The sequence below is a fragment of the Coregonus lavaretus genome, assembly GCF_964263955.1.
Source record: "Coregonus lavaretus genome assembly, contig: HAP1_SCAFFOLD_334, whole genome shotgun sequence".
Lineage (NCBI taxonomy): Eukaryota > Metazoa > Chordata > Actinopteri > Salmoniformes > Salmonidae > Coregonus > Coregonus lavaretus.
Window position 1 is genome coordinate 266,766 of NW_028160098.1, and position 22,327 is coordinate 289,092.

Consider the following 22,327-nt stretch of genomic DNA (forward strand, 5'->3'; position numbering starts at 1 on the left):
GGACACAGTTCTATTAGAACACACCAAAAATTACACGTATCTAGGACAAATTTCAGCAACACAGGTAGCTTTCACATGGCTGTGAATGAGCTGAGAGACAAAGCAAGAAGAGCCATTAAAAGGAATATTAAAATCGAAATTCCAATTAGAATCTGGCTCAATCAGTTATAGAACCAAGTGCTCTATATGGCAGCGAAGTATGGGGTCCGCTCTCTAATAATGAATTTCTCTCTGTCTCTCTCTCTCTGTCTCGCTCTTTCTCTCTCTGTCTCTCTCTTTCTCTCTCTGTCTCTGTCTCTGTCTCTCTCTCTCTCTCTCTCTCTCTCTCTTTCTCTGTCTCTCTCTCTGTTTCTCTCTCTGTCTCTCTCTCTGTTTCTCTCTGTCTCTGTCTCTCTCTCTCTATGTCTCTCTGTGTCTCTCTCTGTTTCTCTCTCTCTCTTTCTCTCTCTTTCTCTGTCTCTCTCTCTGTTTCTCTCTCTGTCTCTCTCTCTGTTTCTCTCTGTCTCTGTCTCTCTCTCTGTGTCTCTCTCTCTGTCTCTCTGACTCTCTCTCTCTCTCTCTCTCTCTCTCTCTCTTTCTCTTTCTCTCTCTCGTCCTTTTTTCTCTCTCTATGTCTCTCTGTGTCTCTCTCTGTTTCTCTCTCTCTCTGTCTCTCTCTTTCTCTGTCTCTCTCTCTGTTTCTCTCTCTGTCTCTCTCTCTGTTTCTCTCTGTCTCTGTCTCTCTCTCTCTGTGTCTCTCTCTCTGTCTCTCTGTCTCTCTCTGTCTCTCTCTCTCTCTCTTTCTTTCTCTCTTTCTCTCTCTCTTTCTCTCTCTCGTCCTTTTTTGTCTCCCTCTCTCTATATCTCTCGTCCTTTTTAGCTTTGCACTGTGTCATCAAATACTTTGTGAAAAGTCTGTCCCTCTCTTTCCCCCTTCATGTTTTACCTTTGCATTTTGCTGACTGTTGATCATGCGGGTCCTTGCTCTTTAGCCCTGATGCAGTGAAAATAGAGTAATCTAAGGACAGAAAAGGAATATATATGAATGGAGATTTGATAGGACAATAACACACAGCAGTAAAAGTAGAGTTAAGTCCTATAGGCTGTTTCAATGCACCAGAGGAGTAGTCACACATAACTCAGTACCTTAGTGAGATACACTGCTGTTACTTAAATGTAATACAGTTTTATTAGCCTCCCCATGGGGATTAAGATGGCATCGTCTGAGTACAACGTGATGCTAAACCACCCTGAAGGATGCAAAGCAGAAACATCTGTGTACGCTATCCCTCATGCAGTGAAAAAGACAAAAACAAAAACAAAAAAAATGACGTCAGCTTTATGCGACATCTTTTTGAGTGCGGACCATCACACTTTATTGCTTATTTGAATTTAAGGGTTTTACGCACCAACCTAACTTTAGGGAGAGCGCGATGGTGCTCTTTGCTTTTAAACCACAGAGAATGAAATGTTTTGTGTTTGAGTCCCTTGTCACTTTGCCTGGTCCTACCTTTACATTGTGGTTGTCTGGTCTGTTTGCCTGTCATTTCCGGATTCTTTACCCTGTCCAGGTGTTCCTGTAAGGCCTTCTCATTCCTCAGCCTGCGCTGCTCTTCTTTAGACAGCACCTCCTTATCCTTTCTCTTTCCCTCTATCTCTTTGGCCTGGTCTTTATCTCTCCTATCCTTCTGACAAGGCCAAATTCTCTCCTCTTCTGCCATCCTCTCAAATTTGTCTATAAGGAGCTCTGCCTCTGTCTTTGGCGCTGTTACTTTGTCATTCCCATCTTTCTTTTGGACACTCTCACTTTTATTACTCACTTTGACCTGGGGGACCTTGGCCACGCCTTGACTGCTCGTGGAAAACACAGAGAAATCTGAGAGAGAGAGAGAGAGAGAGAGAGAGAGAGAGAGAGAGAGAGAGAGAGAGAGAGAGAAGCTTTGACTATATATAGACTCAGTGAGCATAGCCTTGCTATTGAGAGAGGCCGCCGTAGGCACTGCCCAAAAAATGAGGTGGAATCCCTCAGATTACACAGACCCACAAAGAATTTTGAACTCTTTGCCCATCGTTACAACACTGTATATAGACGTAATATGACATTTGAAATGTCTTTATTCTTTTGGAACTTCTGAGTGTAATGTTTACTGTTAATATTTATTGTTTATTTCTCTTTTGTTTACTACCTACTTCACTTGCTTTGACAATGTTAACATACGTTTCGCATGCCAATAAAGCCCTTAAATTGAAATTGAATTGAGAGAGAGAGAGAGAGACCACATTTACACCCTCCACACTCTAATTGACAAACAAGTCAACCAAAACAAAGGCAAAATCTACTCATGTTTTGTAGACTTCAAGAAAGCATTTGATTCTATTTTGCACTAAGGTATTTTATTACAAACGAATAGTAAGTGGTATTGGAGGGAAAACATATGATGTTATTAAATCAATGTACACTAAAAACAACTTAAAATCGGCAACAAGCCGAGACTTCTTCTCTCAGGGACGTGGAGTGAAACAGGGCTGCCCAATAAGTGCAACAATATTTAACCTCTATGAATTGGCAAAAACATTAGAAGAATCGGCAGCACCTGGTCTCACCCTACACAACACTGAAATCAAGTGTCTGCTGTATGCAGATGACCTGATGCAACTGTCTCCCACTTAGGAGGGGTTACAGCAGCATCTAGATCATCTGCACAGGTTCTGTCAGACCTGGGCTCTGACCTTTAATTTAAAAAAAAAGGAATATAATGATATTCCAAAAAAAGGTCAGGAAATCAGGATGAAAAATATAAATTCTATTTGGACACAGTTCTATTAGAACACACCAAAAATTACACGTATCTAGGACTAAATATCAGCAACACAGGTAGCTTTCACATGGCTGTGAATGAGCTGAGAGACAAAGCAAGAAGAGCCATTAAAATGAATATTAAAATCGAAATTCCAATTAGAATCTGGCTCAATCAGTTATAGAACCAAGTGCTCTATATGGCAGCGAAGTATGGGGTCCGCTCTCTAATAATGAATTTCTCTCTGTTTCTCTCTCTCTGTCTCACTCTTTCTCTCTCTCTCTCTCTCTTTCTCTGTCTCTCTCTCTGTTTCTCTCTCTGTCTCTCTCTCTGTTTCTCTCTGTCTCTGTCTCTGTCTCTTTCTCTCTGTGTCTCTCTCTGTGTCTCTCTCTCTGTCTCTGTCTCTCTCTCTGTCTCTCTCTCTTTCTCTCTCTCGTCCTTTTTTGTCTCCCTCTCTCTATATCTCTCGTCCTTTTTATCTTTGCACTGTGTTATCAAATACTTTGTGAAAAGTCTGTCCCTCTCTATCCCCCTTCATGTTTTACCTTTGCATTTTGCTGACTGTTGATCATGCGGGTCCTTGCTCTTTAGCCCTGATGCAGTGAAAATAGAGTAATCTAAGGACAGAAAAGGAATATATATGAATGGAGATTTGATAGGACAATAACACACAGCAGTAAAAGTAGAGTTAAGTCCTATAGGCTGTTTCAATGCACCAGAGGAGTAGTCACACATAACTCAGTACCTTAGTGAGATACACTGCTGTTACTTAAATGTAATACAGTTTTATTAGCCTCCCCATGGGGATTAAGATGGCATCGTCTGAGTACAACGTAATGCTAAACCACCCTGAAGGATGCAAAGTAGAAACATCTGTGTACGCTATCCCTCATGCAGTGAAAAAGACAAAAACAAAAACAAAAAAAATGACGTCAGCTTTATGCGACATCTTTTTGAGTGCGGACCATCACACTTTATTGCTTATTTGAATTTAAGGATTTTACGCACCAACCTAACTTTAGGGAGAGCACGATGGTGCTCTTTGCTTTTAAACCACAGCGAATGAAATGTTTTGTGTTTGAGTCCCTTGTCACTTTGCCTGGTCCTACCTTTACATTGTGGTTGTCTGGTCTGTTTGCCTGTCAATTCCGGATTCTTTACCCTGTCCAGGTGTTCCTGTAAGGCCTTCTCATTCCTCAGCCTGCGCTGCTCTTCTTTAGACAGCACCTCCTTATCGTTTCTCTTTCCCTCTATCTCTTTGGCCTGGTCTTTATCTCTCCTATCCTTCTGACAAGGCCAAATGATCTCCTCTTCTGCCATCCTCTCAAATTTGTCCATAAGGAGCTCTGCCTCTGTCTTTGGCGCTGTTACTTTGTCATTCCCATCTTTCTTTTGGACACTCTCACTTTTATTACTCACTTTGACCTGGGGGACCTTGGCCACGCCTTGACTGCTCGTGGAAAACACAGAGAAATCTGAGAGAGAGAGAGAGAGAGAGAGAGAGAGAGAGAGAGAGAGAGAAGCTTTGACTATATACAGACTCAGTGAGCATAGCCTTGCTATTGAGAGAGGCCGCCGTAGGCACTGCCCAAAAAATGAGGTGGAATCCCTCAGATTACACAGACCCACAAAGAATTTTGAACTCTTTGCCCATCGTTACAACACTGTATATAGACGTAATATGACATTTGAAATGTCTTTATTCTTTTGGAACTTCTGAGTGTAATGTTTACTGTTAATATTTATTGTTTATTTCTCTTTTGTTTACTACCTACTTCACTTGCTTTGACAATGTTAACATACGTTTCCCATGCCAATAAAGCCCTTAAATTGAAATTGAATTGAGAGAGAGAGAGAGAGAGAGAGAGAGAGAGCACATTTACACCCTCCACACTCTAATTGACAAACAAGTCAACCAAAACAAAGGCAAAATCTACTCGTGTTTTGTAGACTTCAAGAAAGCATTTGATTCAATTTTGCACTAAGGTATTTTATTACAAACGAATAGTAAGTGTTATTGGAGGGAAAACATATGATGTTATTAAATCAATGTACACTAAAAACAACTTAAAATCGGCAACAAGCCGAGACTTCTTCTCTCAGGGACGTGGAGTGAAACAGGGCTGCCCAATAAGTGCAACACTATTTAACCTCTATGAATTGGCAAAAACATTAGAAGAATCGGCAGCACCTGGTCTCACCCTACACAACACTGAAATCAAGTGTCTGCTGTACGCAGATGACCTGGTGCAACTGTCTCCCACTTAGGAAGGGTTAGAGCAGCATCTAGATCATCTGCACAGGTTCTGTCAGACCTGGGCTCTGACCGTTAATCTAAAAAAAAACGAATATAATGATATTCCTAAAAAAGGTCAGGAAATCAGGATGACAAATATAAATTCTATTTGGACACAGTTCTATTAGAACACACCAAAAATTACACGTATCTAGGACTAAATATCAGCAACACAGGTAGCTTTCACATGGCTGTGAATGAGCTGAGAGACAAAGCAAGAAGAGCCATTAAAAGGAATATTAAAATCGAAATTCCAATTAGAATCTGGCTCAATCAGTTATAGAACCAAGTGCTCTATATGGCAGCGAAGTATGGGGTCCGCTCTCTAATAATGAATTTCTCTCTGTCTCTCTCTCTCTGTCTCGCTCTTTCTCTCTCTCTCTCTCTCTCTCTCTCTCTTTCTCTGTCTCTCTCTCTGTTTCTCTCTCTGTCTGTCTCTCTCTGTTTCTCTCTGTCTCTGTCTCTGTCTCTCTCTCTCTCTCTCTGTGTCTCTCTCTCTGTCTCTCTGTCTCTCTCTCTGTCTCTCTCTCTGTCTCTCTCTCTTGTCCTTTTTTGTCTCCCTCTCTCTAGATCTCTCGTCCTTTTTATCTTTGCACTGTGTCATCAAATACTTTGTGAAAAGTCTGTCCCTCTCTTTCCCCCTTCATGTTTTACCTTTGCATTTTGCTGACTGTTGATCATGCGGGTCCTTGCTCTTTAGCCCTGATGCAGTGAAAATAGAGTAATCTAAGGACAGAAAAGGAATATATATGAATGGAGATTTGATAGGACAATAACACACAGCAGTAAAAGTAGAGTTAAGTCCTATAGGCTGTTTCAATGCACCAGAGGAGTAGTCACACATAACTCAGTACCTTAGTGAGATACACTGCTGTTATTTAAATGTAATACAGTTTTATTAGCCTCCCCATGGGGATTAAGATGGCATCGTCTGAGTACAACGTAATGCTAAACCACCCTGAAGGATGCAAAGCAGAAACATCTGTGTACGCTATCCCTCATGCAGTGAAAAAGACAAAAACAAAAACAAAAAAAATGACGTCAGCTTTATGCGACATCTTTTTGAGTGCGGACCATCACACTTTATTGCTTATTTGAATTTAAGGATTTTACGCACCAACCTAACTTTAGGGAGAGCACGATGGTGCTCTTTGCTTTTAACCCACAGAGAATGAAATGTTTTGTGTTTGAGTCCCTTGTCACTTTGCCTGGTCCTACCTTTACATTGTGGTTGTCTGGTCTGTTTGCCTGTCAATTCCGGATTCTTTACCCTGTCCAGGTGTTCCTGTAAGGCCTTCTCATTCCTCAGCCTGCGCTGCTCTTCTTTAGACAGCACCTCCTTATCCTTTCTCTTTCCCTCTATCTCTTTGGCCTGGTCTTTATCTCTCCTATCCTTCTGACAAGGCCAAATTCTCTCCTCTTCTGCCATCCTCTCAAATTTGTCCATAAGGAGCTCTGCCTCTGTCTTTGGCGCTGTTACTTTGTCATTCCCATCTTTCTTTTGGACACTCTCACTTTTATTACTCACTTTGACCTGCAGAACCTGGGGGACCTTGGCCACGCCTTGACTGCTCGTGGAAAACACAGAGAATTCTGAGAGAGAGAGAAAGAGAGAGAGAGAGAGAGAGAGAGAGAGAGAGAGAGAGAGAGAGAGAGAGAGAGAGAGAGAGAGAGAGAGAAAGAGAGAGAGAGAGAGAGAGAGAAGCTTTGACTATATACAGACTCAGTGAGCATAGCCTTGCTATTGAGAGAGGCCGCCGGCCCACAAAATGAGGTGGAATCCCTCAGATTACACAGACCCACAAAGAATTTTGAACTATTTGCCCATCGTTACAACACTGTATATACACGTAATATGACATTTGAAATGTCTTTATTATTTTGGAACTTCTGAGTGTAATGTTTACTGTTAATATTTATTGTTTATTTCTCTTTTGTTTACTACCTACTTCACTTGCTTTGACAATGTTAACATACGTTTCCCATGCCAATAAAGCCCTTAAATTGAAATTGAATTGAGAGAGAGAGAGAGAGAGAGCACATTTACACCCTCCACACTCTAATTGACAAACAAGTCAACCAAAACAAAGGCAAAATCTACTCGTGTTTTGTAGACTTCAAGAAAGCATTTGATTCAATTTTGCACTAAGGTATTTTATTACAAACGAATAGTAAGTGTTATTGGAGGGAAAACATATGATGTTATTAAATCAATGTACACTAAAAACAACTTAAAATCGGCAACAAGCCGAGACTTCTTCTCTCAGGGACGTGGAGTGAAACAGGGCTGCCCAATAAGTGCAACACTATTTAACCTCTATGAATTGGCAAAAACATTAGAAGAATCGGCAGCACCTGGTCTCACCCTACACAACACTGAAATCAAGTGTCTGCTGTACGCAGATGACCTGGTGCAACTGTCTCCCACTTAGGAGGGGTTAGAGCAGCATCTAGATCATCTGCACAGGTTCTGTCAGACCTGGGCTCTGACCGTTAATCTAAAAAAAAACGAATATAATGATATTCCAAAAAAAGGTCAGGAAATCAGGATGACAAATATAAATTCTATTTGGACACAGTGCTATTAGAACACACCAAAAATTACACGTATCTAGGACTAAATATCAGCAACACAGGTAGCTTTCACATGGCTGTGAATGAGCTGAGAGACAAAGCAAGAAGAGCCATTAAAAGGAATATTAAAATCGAAATTCCAATTAGAACCTGGCTCAATCAGTTATAGAACCAAGTGCTCTATATGGCAGCGAAGTATGGGGTCCGCTCTCTAATAATGAATTTCTCTCTGTCTCCCTCTCTCTGTCTCGCTCTTTCTCTCTCTCTCTCTCTCTTTCTCTGTCTCTCTCTCTGTTTCTCTCTCTGTCTCTCTCTCTGTTTCTCTCTGTCTCTGTCTCTGTCTCTGTCTCTCTCTGTCTCTCTGTCTCTCTGTCTCTCTCTGTCTCTCTCTCTGTCTCTCTCTCTGTCTCTCTCTCTTGTCCTTTTTTGTCTCCCTCTCTCTAGATCTCTCGTCCTTTTTATCTTTGCACTGTGTCATCAAATACTTTGTGAAAAGTCTGTCCCTCTCTTTCCCCCTTCATGTTTTACCTTTGCATTTTGCTGACTGTTGATCATGCGGGTCCTTGCTCTTTAGCCCTGATGCAGTGAAAATAGAGTAATCTAAGGACAGAAAAGGAATATATATGAATGGAGATTTGATAGGACAATAACACACAGCAGTAAAAGTAGAGTTAAGTCCTATAGGCTGTTTCAATGCACCAGAGGAGTAGTCACACATAACTCAGTACCTTAGTGAGATACACTGCTGTTACTTAAATGTAATACAGTTTTATTAGCCTCCCTATGGGGATTAAGATGGCATCGTCTGAGTACAACGTGATGCTAAACCACCCTGAAGGATGCAAAGCAGAAACATCTGTGTACGCTATCCCTCATGCAGTGAAAAAGACAAAAACAAAAACAAAAAAAATGACGTCAGCTTTATGCGACATCTTTTTGAGTGCGGACCATCACACTTTATTGCTTATTTGAATTTAAGGATTTTACGCACCAACCTAACTTTAGGGAGAGCACGATGGTGCTCTTTGCTTTTAACCCATAGAGAATGAAATGTTTTGTGTTTGAGTCCCTTGTCACTTTGCCTGGTCCTACCTTTACATTGTGGTTGTCTGGTCTGTTTGCCTGTCAATTCCGGATTCTTTACCCTGTCCAGGTGTTCCTGTAAGGCCTTCTCATTCCTCAGCCTGCGCTGCTCTTCTTTAGACAGCACCTCCTTATCCTTTCTCTTTCCCTCTATCTCTTTGGCCTGGTCTTTATCTCTCCTATCCTTCTGACAAGGCCAAATTCTCTCCTCTTCTGCCATCCTCTCAAATTTGTCCATAAGGAGCTCTGCCTCTGTCTTTGGCGCTGTTACTTTGTCATTCCCATCTTTCTTTTGGACACTCTCACTTTTATTACTCACTTTGACCTGCAGAACCTGGGGGACCTTGGCCACGCCTTGACTGCTCGTGGAAAACACAGAGAATTCTGAGAGAGAGAGAGAGAGAGAGAGAGAGAGAGAGAGAGAGAGAGAGAGAGAGAGAGAGAGAGAGAGAGAGAGAGAGAGAGAGAGAGAGAGAGAGAGAGAGAGAGAGAGAGAAGCTTTGACTATATACAGACTCAGTGAGCATAGCCTTGCTATTGAGAGAGGCCGCCGGCCCACAAAATGTGGTGGAATCCCTCAGATTACACAGACCCAAAAATAATTTTGAACTATTTGCCCATCGTTACAACACTGTATATAGACGTAATATGACATTTGAAATGTCTTTATTCTTTTGGAACTTCTGAGTGTAATGTTTACTGTTAATATTTATTGTTTATTTCTCTTTTGTTTACTATCTACTTCACTTGCTTTGACAATGTTAACATACGTTTCCCATGCCAATAAAGCCCTTAAATTGAAATTGAATTGAGAGAGAGAGAGAGAGAGAGCACATTTACACCCTCCACACTCTAATTGACAAACAAGTCAACCAAAACAAAGGCAAAATCTACTCGTGTTTTGTTGACTTCAAGAAAGCATTTGATTCAATTTTGCACTAAGGTATTTTATTACAAACGAATAGTAAGTGGTATTGGAGGGAAAACATATGATGTTATTAAATCAATGTACACTAAAAACAACTTAAAATCGGCAACAAGCCGAGACTTCTTCTCTCAGGGACGTGGAGTGAAACAGGGCAGCCCAATAAGTGCAACACTATTTAACCTCTATGAATTGGCAAAAACATTAGAAGAATCGGCAGCACCTGGTCTCACCCTACACAACACTGAAATCAAGTGTCTGCTGTATGCAGATGACCTGGTGCAACTGTCTCCCACTTAGGAGGGGTTAGAGCAGCATCTAGATCATCTGCACAGGTTCTGTCAGACCTGGGCTCTGACCGTTAATCTAAAAAAAAATGAATATAATGATATTCCAAAAAAAGGTCAGGAAATCAGGATGACAAATATAAATTCTATTTGGACACAGTTCTATTAGAACACACCAAAAATTACACGTATCTAGGACTAAATATCAGCAACACAGGTAGCTTTCACATGGCTGTGAATGAGCTGAGAGACAAAGCAAGAAGAGCCATTAAAAGGAATATTAAAATCGAAATTCCAATTAGATTCTGGCTCAATCAGTTATAGAACCAAGTGCTCTATATGGCAGCGAAGTATGGGGTCCGCTCTCTAATAATGAATTTCTCTCTGTCTCTCTCTCTCTGTCTCGCTCTTTCTCTCTCTCTCTCTCTCTCTCTCTCTTTCTCTGTCTCTCTCTCTGTTTCTCTCTCTGTCTCTCTCTCTGTTTCTCTCTGTCTCTGTCTCTGTCTCTGTCTCTGTCTCTGTCTCTGTCTCTCTCTCTCTCTCTGTGTCTCTCTCTCTGTCTCTCTGTCTCTCTCTGTCTCTCTCTCTGTCTCTCTCTCTGTCTCTCTCTCTTGTCCTTTTTTGTCTCCCTCTCTCTAGATCTCTCGTCCTTTTTATCTTTGCACTGTGTCATCAAATACTTTGTGAAAAGTCTGTCCCTCTCTTTCCCCCTTCATGTTTTACCTTTGCATTTTGCTGACTGTTGATCATGCGGGTCCTTTCTCTTTAGCCCTGATGCAGTGAAAATAGAGTAATCTAAGGACAGAAAAGGAATATATATGAATGGAGATTTGATAGGACAATAACACACAGCAGTAAAAGTATAGTTAAGTCCTATAGGCTGTTTCAATGCACCAGAGGAGTAGTCACACATAACTCAGTACCTTAGTGAGATACACTGCTGTTACTTAAATGTAATACAGTTTTATTAGCCTCCCCATGGGGATTAAGATGGCATCGTCTGAGTACAACGTAATGCTAAACCACCCTGAAGGATGCAAAGCAGAAACATCTGTGTACGCTATCCCTCATGCAGTGAAAAAGACAAAAACAAAAACAAAAAAAATGACGTCAGCTTTATGCGACATCTTTTTAAATGCGGACCATCACACTTTATTGCTTATTTGAATTTAAGGATTTTACGCACCAACCTAACTTTAGGGAGAGCACGATGGTGCTCTTTGCTTTTAACCCACAGAGAATGAAATGTTTTGTGTTTGAGTCCCTTGTCACTTTGCCTGGTCCTACCTTTACATTGTGGTTGTCTGGTCTGTTTGCCTGTCAATTCCGGATTCTTTACCCTGTCCAGGTGTTCCTGTAAGGCCTTCTCATTCCTCAGCATGCGCTGCTCTTCTTTAGACAGCACCTCCTCCTCCTTTCTCTTTCCCTCTATCTCTTTAGCCTGGTCTTTATCTCTCCTATCCTTCTGACAAGGCCAAATTCTCTCCTCTTCTGCCATCCTCTCAAATTTGTCCATAAGGAGCTCTGCCTCTGTCTTTGGCGCTGTTACTTTGTCATTCCCATCTTTCTTTTGGATACTCTCACTTTTATTACTCACTTTGACCTGCAGAACCTGGGGGACCTTGGCCACGCCTTGACTGCTCGTGGAAAACACAGAGAAATCTGAGAGAGAGAGAGAGAGAGAGAGAGAGAGAGAGAGAGAGAGAGAGAGAGAGCAGAAACATCTGGGTACGCTATCCCTCATGCAGTGAAAAAGACAAAAACAAAAAACAAAAAAAATTACGTCAGCTTTATGCGACATCTTTTTGATTGCGGACCATCACACTTTATTGCTTATTTGAATTTAAGGGTTTTACGCACCAACCTAACTTTAGGAAAAGCACGATGGTGCTCTTTGCTATTAAACCACAGAGAATGAAATGTTTTGTGTTTGAGTCCCTTGTCACTTTGCCTGGTCCTACCTTTACATTGTGGTTGTCTGGTCTGTTTGCCTGTCCTTTCCGGATTCTCTACCCTGTCCAGGTGTTCCTGTAAGGCCTTCTCATTCCTCAGCCTGCGCTGCTCTTCTTTAGACAGCACCTCCTCCTCCTTTCTCTTTCCCTCTATCTCTTTGGCCTGGTCTTTATCTCTCCTATCCTTCTGACAAGGCCAAATTCTCTCCTCTTCTGCCATCCTCTCAAATTTGTCCATAAGGAGCTCTGCCTCTGTCTTTGGCGCTGTTACTTTGTCATTCCCATCTTTCTTTTGGACACTCTCACTTTTATTACTCACTTTGACCTGCAGAACCTGGGGGACCTTGGCCACGCCTTGACTGCTCGTGGAAAACACAGAGAAATCTGAGAGAGAGAGAGAGAGAGAGAGAGAGAGAGAGAGAGAGAGAGAGAGAGAGAGAGAGAGAGAGAGAGAGAGAGAGAGAGAGAGAGAGAGAGAGAGAGAGAGAGAGAAAGAGAGAGAGAGAGAGAGAAGCTTTGACTATATACAGACTCAGTGAGCATAGCCTTGCTATTGAGAGAGGCCGCCGGCCCACAAAATGAGGTGGAATCCCTCAGATTACACAGACCCAAAAAGAATGTTGAACTATTTGCCCATCGTTACAACACTGTATATAGACGTAATATGACATTTGAAATGTCTTTATTCTTTTGGAACTTCTGAGTGTAATGTTTACTGTTAATATTTATTGTTTATTTCTCTTTTGTTTACTATCTACTTCACTTGCTTTGACAATGTTAACATACGTTTCCCATGCCAATAAAGACCTTAAATTGAAATTGAATTGAGAGAGAGAGAGAGAGAGAGCACATTTACACCCTCCACACTCTAATTGACAAACAAGTCAACCAAAACAAAGGCAAAATCTACTCGTGTTTTGTAGAATTCAAGAAAGCATTTGATTCAATTTTGCACTAAGGTATTTTATTACAAACGAATAGTAAGTGGTATTGGAGGGAAAACATATGATGTTATTAAATCAATGTACACTAAAAACAACTTAAAATCGGCAACAAGCCGAGACTTCTTCTCTCAGGGACGTGGAGTGAAACAGGGCAGCCCAATAAGTGCAACACTATTTAACCTCTATGAATTGGCAAAAACATTAGAAGAATCGGCAGCACCTGGTCTCACCCTACACAACACTGAAATCAAGTGTCTGCTGTATGCAGATGACCTGGTGCAACTGTCTCCCACTTAGGAGGGGTTAGAGCAGCATCTAGATCATCTGCACAGGTTCTGTCAGACCTGGGCTCTGACCGTTAATAAAAAAAAAAATGAATATAATGATATTCCAAAAAAGGTCAGGAAATCAGGATGACAAATATAAATTCTATTTGGACACAGTTCTATTAGAACACACCAAAAATTACACGTATCTAGGACTAAATATCAGCAACACAGGTAGCTTTCACATGGCTGTGAATGAGCTGAGAGACAAAGCAAGAAGAGCCATTAAAAGGAATATTAAAATCGAAATTCCAATTAGATTCTGGCTCAATCAGTTATAGAACCAAGTGCTCTATATGGCAGCGAAGTATGGGGTCCGCTCTCTAATAATGAATTTCTCTCTGTCTCTCTCTCTGTGTCTCGCTCTTTCTCTCTCTCTCTCTCTCTTTCTCTGTCTCTCTCTCTGTTTCTCTCTCTGTCTCTCTCTCTGTTTCTCTCTGTCTCTGTCTCTGTCTCTGTCTCTGTCTCTGTCTCTCTCTCTCTCTCTCTCTGTGTCTCTCTCTCTGTCTCTCTGTCTCTCTCTGTCTCTCTCTCTGTCTCTCTCTCTGTCTCTCTCTCTTGTCCTTTTTTGTCTCCCTCTCTCTAGATCTCTCGTCCTTTTTATCTTTGCACTGTGTCATCAAATACTTTGTGAAAAGTCTGTCCCTCTCTTTCCCCCTTCATGTTTTACCTTTGCATTTTGCTGACTGTTGATCATGCGGGTCCTTGCTCTTCAGCCCTGATGCAGTGAAAATAGAGTAATCTAAGGACAGAAAAGGAATATATATGAATGGAGATTTGATAGGACAATAACACACAGCAGTAAAAGTATAGTTAAGTCCTATAGGCTGTTTCAATGCACCAGAGGAGTAGTCACACATAACTCAGTACCTTAGTGAGATACACTGCTGTTACTTAAATGTAATACAGTTTTATTAGCCTCCCCATGGGGATTAAGATGGCATCGTCTGAGTACAACGTAATGCTAAACCACCCTGAAGGATGCAAAGCAGAAACATCTGTGTACGCTATCCCTCATGCAGTGAAAAAGACAAAAACAAAAACAAAAAAAATGACGTCAGCTTTATGCGACATCTTTTTGAGTGCGGACCATCACACTTTATTGCTTATTTGAATTTAAGGATTTTACGCACCAACCTAACTTTAGGGAGAGCACGATGGTGCTCTTTGCTTTTAACCCACAGAGAATGAAATGTTTTGTGTTTGAGTCCCTTGTCACTTTGCCTGGTCCTACCTTTACATTGTGGTTGTCTGGTCTGTTTGCCTGTCAATTCCGGATTCTTTACTCTGTCCAGGTGTTCCTGTAAGGCCTTCTCATTCCTCAGCCTGCGCTGCTCTTCTTTAGACAGCACCTCCTTATCCTTTCTCTTTCCCTCCATCTCTTTGGCCTGGTCTTTATCTCTCCTATCCTTCTGACAAGGCCAAATTCTCTCCTCTTCTGCCATATTCTCAAATTTGTCCATAAGGAGCTCTGCCTCTGTCTTTGGCGCTGTTACTTTGTCATTCCCATCTTTCTTTTGGACACTCTCACTTTTATTACTCACTTTGACCTGCAGAACCTGGGGGACCTTGGCCACGCCTTGACTGCTCGTGGAAAACACAGAGAATTCTGAGAGAGAGAGAGAGAGAGAGAGAGAGAGAGAGAGAGAGAGAGAGAGAGAGAGAGAGAGAGAGAGAGAGAGAGAGAGAGAGAGAGAGAGAGATGTTGATTCAACGTCATCACATAAAAACAAAATTGGGTGGAAAGAAGGGTGATTCAACCAGAAAACTCCACTGATATCAGACAGCTAAATGCGTTGTTAGATTCTTTTTTGCCCTTCCGCGTCACTTTCTACACAGAAGACATCTGCTAAACATAGAATCAAGCTGTTTATCTGTCTCTCTGTGACTGACTATAACTTCGGCAGGAAGTTGACTACAAATACAAAAGTTGCCAATATCTTTGCAATTCAACAAGCGAAGGATAAAAATATGCTTCAGCTGAAAACCGAGATGACTGCATTAGAAAATAAATCCAGTAGGCTGTATAGGCCTATATTTCAATCATATTGAAATCAATTTCATGTTCAGTCAATTTACTTCTATTTGTAGGCTACACTGTCTGTAATTTTTTACATCTTCGGCCATTATAAAAACGATACATCGTTAAAACACTAGTAAGCTTAAGTTCCATCGCTATCAGGAAACCGGGCCCTGGTCTTTACCTTTGCACTTTGCTGGCTGGTCCTTCTGAGGGTTCAGAGTCTTTGACTCAGTTGCAGTAACCATGGAGACATCTGACAAGACAAAGGAAAATGGAGGATGTTAATACCACACTCCATGTGTGCAGTTGTATAACACTTTCAATGTACAAAAGAACTGTAAACTAAGATGACCTTTGCACTGGGTCTGTTTGACCTCAGCACCAGCTGAGAAGATGGAGGAATCTGGGAGAGAGGGAGTTGGGAAACAGACAGTATAAGTTAAGGTGTTGAAGCTAACCTCACATATCACACTTTATTCTCTGTCTATTCCCTCTCCTTTTTACCTTTGACCTCCAGCTCTCTCATTTGTTTCTCCATGTGTGTCATATTTTCTTCTGCACTTAGTCTCTTTTCTTTCAGGAGCTCTCTCCTGTCTCCTTCCATTGCTTCCTTCACACACTTATTTTAATCTTCCTTTCTCTCTTCCCCGTCTCTTCTTTTTCTATCGCTCAGGGTCTCCGTTAGCCTGGCTTGCTTTTTCAGCATCTGTTGTTCTTCTCCCACCTTTCTCTTTGCTTCTTCCACCGTTCTCTTTGCTTCTTCCATCATTATCTTTGCTTCTTCCACCTTTCTCTTTGCTTCTTCCATCTTTCTCTTTACTTCTTCCACCTTTCTATTTGCTTCTTCCACCTTTCTCTTTGCCTTCCTCTCTGCTTTCATCCATGCATCTTCCTTTCGGTTTTCTTCTTCCTTCCAGTAAAACTCTTTCCATTCCTCCACTCTCTTCTTTTCAGATATCTCCCACTTGTCTCTCTCCTCCTGTCTTTTCTTCTGGAGCGCCATCTGTTTCTCTACCTTTTGCCTCTCAGATTTTTCCATTAACCTCCTCCTTTCCTCCTCCATCTCTCTCTCCCTTTCCCTCATTCTAATATCCATCAACAGCAACTCTTCATCCTTCATCTGATTTATTTTTGCATGCTCCTTCTTCTCCTCCCTCTTCATCCTCTCAAGTCTGTCCCTCTCCACTTCCTTCAACACCATCTCTCTATTCATCTCCAGAGACTGTCTCTCTATCCATCTCATCTCCCCCATACAGGCCAATTGCTTCAGCAGGCCCACCTCCTTCCTTAGCAGGCCCACCTCAACATGCAAGTCGCCCTGACCAAAACTGTGCACTTCCAATACGAATGAGCTCTAAAAGAGAGTTCCTAAATGTTAGCAACCTACAGGATGCTGCTAATGGAAAACAAATCCTTAAACAACCTAAAGACAGCATCGGCATCAAAAGAAATAAAGCAAATCACTTTTAACAGTTCCACATTGATTTTTTACCCAATTGCCAAAGATTAATTTGACATTAACGTAAATTCCAAATTGACAGAATTTACATTTACAGTGGGGGAAAAAAGTGTTTAGTCAGCCACCAATTGTGCAAGTTCTCCCACTTAAAAAGACGAGAGAGGCCTGTAATTTCATCATAGGTACACGTCAACTATGACAGACAAATTGAGAAAAAAAATTCTAGAAAATCACATTGTAGGATTTTTAATGAATTTATTTGCAAATTATGGTGGAAAATAAGTATTTGGTCACCTACAAACAAGCAAGATTTCTGGCTCTCACAGACCTGTAACTTCTTCTTTAAGAGGCTCCTCTGTCCTCCACTCGGTACTGTCACGCCCTGGCTCTGGGGACTCTAGTATGTTGAGCCAGGGTGTGAGTTTTCATTTGTGTTTGTTCTGGTTTTGTATATCTATGTTGGCCAGGGTGGCTCCCAATCAGAGACGGCTGTAGCTCGTTGTCTCTGATTGGGAGTCATACTTAGGTAGCCGTTAGGCATTAATTTGGTGTGGTTTCTTGTTCCGTGTTGGTTTGTGAATGTAACCAGGGACGTCACGTTTTCGTTTTGTTTTTGTTCGTGTGATCATCAATTAATAAATATGTTCGCATTCCACGCTGCGCCTTGGTCCTCCTCTGTTCCCGACGATCGTGACAACTACTTCCCGCGGCTATGCATCCTGTGATTATAGTGACAGTATGTCCAATAAACATGACCTCCCAGTGTCCCTATAGCCATTCAAACTACTATTAAAGCCTATTACCCTATGCGGTGCCTTTCATCAATGCCTACATTTCTAGTGCCTCTAACACATTATTTTGCATCTCACCATAAAACAGCCCTGTATCCAAACTAAACAAGCTGTGACCAACCAATTATGCAAACTCTTTATACTATAGATTTTGTGTAAATCTTTTCAAAAATGTTTATAGTATAGTACACTATGCTGTTAAATGTGTTTTAAGACAGTACTAATCAATTCAATCTCATCAGAAATCACTCTCAGGTTCGGTAATCTAGATTATACAGTAATCAGTTTAGATAAATGAATGCATACCAATATTTAACCATGAAAATATTCATTTAAACATAAGACAGGAATTTGATACTCGCAGTAGGCTACGCAAAGTGATGTGAAATTCTATCATATTTGATTAAAACCGTCCTCTCCATTATAGTAGATTCACCATAACTTTAGGAACAATTTAGAAACATTACTTACCAATATGATGACTTTCTCCAACTAACCTTCTCTCTGAATGTTCTCCCACCTAAGATTCTGGCCTAATGGCAAGAGGATTCTATCTTCTTATGACCCCATTATGACATCACTCCAAGATGGCATTCTACTCATCCTCAATGCTTCACTATGTACAACTACAGACTCCCAGTTCATTGTAATGGGACTCTGACAAAGCTGTCATTGCTCACACAGCCACTACATAACAGAGATGTGTTGTGTTCCAATTAAACCAATGATGCTTTGTTAGTGAGATCATTGATTATACAGTACAGGCCATTGAAGACGTTGTTTTCTTGAATGATCTACTGCAGTGACTAACTAGCACATAGATTGATCTGCTTTGCAGCAATACATTTTGTGAGAAATGCATTCAATCCCTTTCAACATCCAAACTTCATGGAATTAACAAAAGCATCATTTTACAATACAGAGAAACTGTTTATGACCTGCTTGACCTCAAACGAGAGTCCAGAGAAATAAGAAAAAAATGACCTCACGCTAGGGAAGATTTACAAACCACCTCCAGGAGAGTCTAAAGACCTACTGCACCCAATGTACTAGTTACTTTTAGCAACGCAGCTGTATTTACAGTACACACACTAGCGTTGCTTTCAAATGTACTCGGTTGCACAACAACAGTCCGTGGGAAGCCAGAAGTTAAATACAATTCCATTTAAACTTAATGTGCCGGTGGGCAGGGCGGTTGGTCATTATGAGAGGGGTAATTTGAGACAAAATATCTAAAGGATAATATTATTGAACAGACTTTACAAACGTGGGTCTGTTGTAGACCCACTTCCTCTCGGCTTACCTCATGTCAAAATAAAACTCATTTTTTGTCCACCTATGGCACAAAATCAAGGACTATAAGTGCTGGATAGAACATAGACTTAGATAGACATGGCATCATTGTATCTGTCCCATTATGGCGTCTGTGAGAGCACGGGCACTGCCATTAAGGCCATCTCCATTTTGAAGTAGTCCATTTTCTTCTACTACTACTTTTATGAGTTGGTAAACAAACTGAAAGGGTGCATACTGCCACCTGGAGTGTGTTGTTTGAACAGATATAATGCCAAGGTTGGCGATTTACTGCCACCTGTAGTTATGGAATGTTTGCTCACAAGTATAATTCATTGGCTGATCCCTCTTGGTGACCTGGATGGAATTCTGTGATCCTTCCTTAACCCCTAGGAAGTCCCATCCAGTTCACTACTTCAAAATGGTGAAAGTCCTCAATGGTGCTGCCCATGCTAAAAAGATCAGGCTTTTGGCCACTAGAGTCCTCTATCTATCTCTATTGGACAGAAGTAGTAGGCCTAACATGAAAGTGAAATAATAATGGTCCGTTTGAGTGTCATTCTGACGTTTTTAAAATACATAACACTTATTTAATTGTATTTATTTTACAAATATACACATAGGCCTACAATCATATTAATTATATTTTATTTTATTGAAATATTTGCTCTCTGAACAAGCTCATCTCAAAGCCTCTTTCTCTAGCACCAAAATTGGAATGCGTCGTGACGTCAAGCGTAATTTCAGCCCGTCCCCTTTTGGTGAATGGAGAATCCGCTATCCAATTGTGGCAGTCGAAAACAGCAACATTGTTTCCTTGTGTAGAGAATGGGTCTCAGTAACCCGATAAATTACTAAAGAAATGCTTAGATTAAGATAACATTGATACGCTCTCTAAGTCACCTAGTGCGGTGACTTATTGGTGAAGACATGGAAAAACAACTGAGGTTATTGGCATCCCAACTCCTCCTGAAAAACAGCGTCTTCGAAGTATTGTTAAACCGTGTGATTCTGACATGGAAAGAGATTCCGGCCAATAAAAAACGCGTTTCAGGCAGTATACATCACCCGTTCAAAGTCGGTAAGTGTCAAAAGATAAACTGGGTATTAAGTGCAAAGATATATGCTACTAATATATTCCGACTGAGACATCTAGGGACAGATAGGTGATTTATAGCCTATAGTATGTAACAGTTTCTATGAAGTACATATGTATAATGCTTTTAATGAATTGTGTAATGCCTTAAACGTATGTGCTATGACACTAACTATAACCATCCATAATAACTAATACGTGGTTGTAAAACTGTACAATGTGTTATAGATAATTAGCTACAATGGGGGAGGGGGGACTTGAAATGGATACAATGTACTGTAGGTGAAATGAATAGTGTATGTATTGACTGATCATTGAGAATGATGTAACACCTTACATTAGTGTCTTTATTGGTGTATTTGATATTTGGTATTTTATTAGGATCCCCATTAGCTGTTGCAAAAGCAGCAGCTACTCTTCCTGGGGTCCACACAAAACATGAAACATGACATAATACAGAACATTAATAGACAAGAACAGCTCAAGGACAGAACTACATACGTCTATGTCTTCTAGATGGTGTTCTATACTATATGTAATGATATGTCTATGTCTTCTATATGGTGTTCTATACTGTATGTAATGATATGTCTATGTCTTCTATATGGTGTTCTATACTGTATGTAATGATATGTCTATGTCTTCTATATGGTGTTCTGTACTATATGTAATGATATGTCTATGTCTTCTATATGGTGTTCTATACTGTATGTAATGATATGTCTATGTCTTCTATATGGTGTTCTATACTGTATGTAATGATATGTCTATGTCTTCTATATGGTGTTCTATACTGTATGTAATGATATGTCTATGTCTTCTAGATGGTGTTCTATACTGTATGTAATGATATGTCTATGTCTTCTAGATGGTGTTCTATACTGTATGTAATGATATGTCTATGTCTTCTATATGGTGTTCTATACTGTATGTAATGATATGTCTATGTCTTCTAGGTGGTGTTCTATACTGTATGAATTCTGAGGATTTAAAATATGAATCTATAATCATGCTTCCCTTTCAATGTCAATGTGTATTTGTAACATTCTAACCCTGTTTACAATAGTGCTTTGACGAAGAAGCTTTCTCCAAACGTGTCAGCAAGTAATATCACTGAAGGGAATTAAGGAGCCGTGCTGCACCTTATTTTACAAACAGTGAGCACGAGAGGGTGGTGACCTGGGGGATCTGAGGTACTGGAATGCATAAAAAAAAATATATCCTTTATAATAAAGCATTGCATTCATATCATCACATTTGCGTAGTGGCATAGAGCAGTAGAGTAGAGGCACTTTCAGAAGTTGGACACATGGGGGACATTTTTAGTAGCATAATGTCCAAGAAAATGTTTGCCTTTTATAAACGCATTTCATGCAATTCTATGTCATTTTACATGACGAGACTTTGGTAGAGTATTTGTTAATACGACACAAATGATGGAAATGGCAGGCTACACTGACAAACTGAGAATCACAGATCAATAAAAACGACCTTGTCTTGAATCCATCAATAGCCGAGGCCTAGGTGTGTGGAGACACATATTGTAGGCTACAATATGAGGAGGAAATTATAGTCCTAAAAATGCTTTCCAGTTTCACTGACTCACCCAATGATGCACAGCTCCCTCACTGGTGATGGCCGATGCACTCGTGCCAAAAGCCTATCTCTCTCTCTCTCTTTTGTAAAACAATATTTGGAAGTTGATCAAATATTTTGGTGGCCTCCAGCATAGAGTCTAAATAAATGATGAAGTGCAACGCTTGAGAGATGAGAGTTCAGGCTCCTGTCTATCAGAGCAGAGAGGGAGAGAGATCGTAGAAAGTGAATGTCATTGTCACGACTTCGGCCGATGCTGCCTCTCCTCCTTGTTCGGGCAGGCTTCGGCGTTCGTCGTCACCGGCTTACTAACCACTGCTGCCCCAATCATCATCACAATTGTCTTGTCTTGTCAATCACACACACCTGGTTCCTATCCCCTAATTAGTCAGTGTATGAGTGTTCCCTCTACCCCCTTGTCCTTGTGGGGGTTTGTTAATTGTGAGAGTAGTGTAGCTCGGTGGAGCTACTCATAACATTGTGTTGCCAGGGTAGATTTCCCCCCTGTGCCTATGTATTATTGGATTCCGTTACAGTGTATTTGCCAGGGATGTTAGTTTGCCCTGTGCCTGTTTCGTTGATCGCTATTGGAGCGCATTTGTGTGTCAACCACGGAATAAACTCTGTATTCGGTGGTTACCCTCCTGCGCCTGACTCCTTCCACCACACTCATCACAGTCATTCTAGTTATGTGAGAGATACAGGCGTGCTTCTCACACAGCCACCGTCACGCGTCTGCCACGCGTTGGTCTCCAACATATACTATGCCCACATACTCTAGTGTAGCTGTGGGGCTTACAAGTCTGAATTTCTTACAGCCTAATTTTCAAGACATCAATGTACAGCAACATTTTTAGGTGTCACTGCAGAACACCCTCCATATGCATATGAACACATACTCAGAG

The 22,327-nt window shown here is 40.9% G+C and overlaps 2 protein-coding genes and 1 long non-coding RNA gene across 3 annotated transcripts in view; 1 reads left to right on the forward strand and 2 right to left on the reverse strand.

Annotated features, from left to right (window-relative positions):
- Positions 1-22,327, forward strand: part of LOC311122154 (uncharacterized protein) — a gene marked incomplete at both ends in the record, with an annotated part of 314,006 nt that overhangs the window by 72,174 nt on the left and 219,505 nt on the right. The gene's annotated exons all lie outside the window — the stretch shown is intronic.
- On the reverse strand, positions 1,728-6,668 carry LOC311122167. Its single transcript, XR_014612388.1, has 5 exons — positions 6,602-6,668; positions 5,728-5,799; positions 4,197-4,252; positions 3,323-3,394; positions 1,728-1,855 (listed from the first exon to the last, which is right to left on the reverse strand). It is a non-coding gene; the product is annotated as an uncharacterized lncRNA (long non-coding RNA).
- Positions 13,877-15,791, reverse strand: LOC311122155 (uncharacterized protein; the record flags this gene model as incomplete). The annotated part of the gene is made up of 5 exons (XM_084196557.1): positions 13,877-13,906; positions 14,709-14,773; positions 15,369-15,440; positions 15,540-15,590; positions 15,692-15,791. 5 exons carry the CDS (start codon positions 15,789-15,791, stop codon positions 13,877-13,879), a joined length of 318 nt encoding a protein of 105 aa, XP_084052683.1.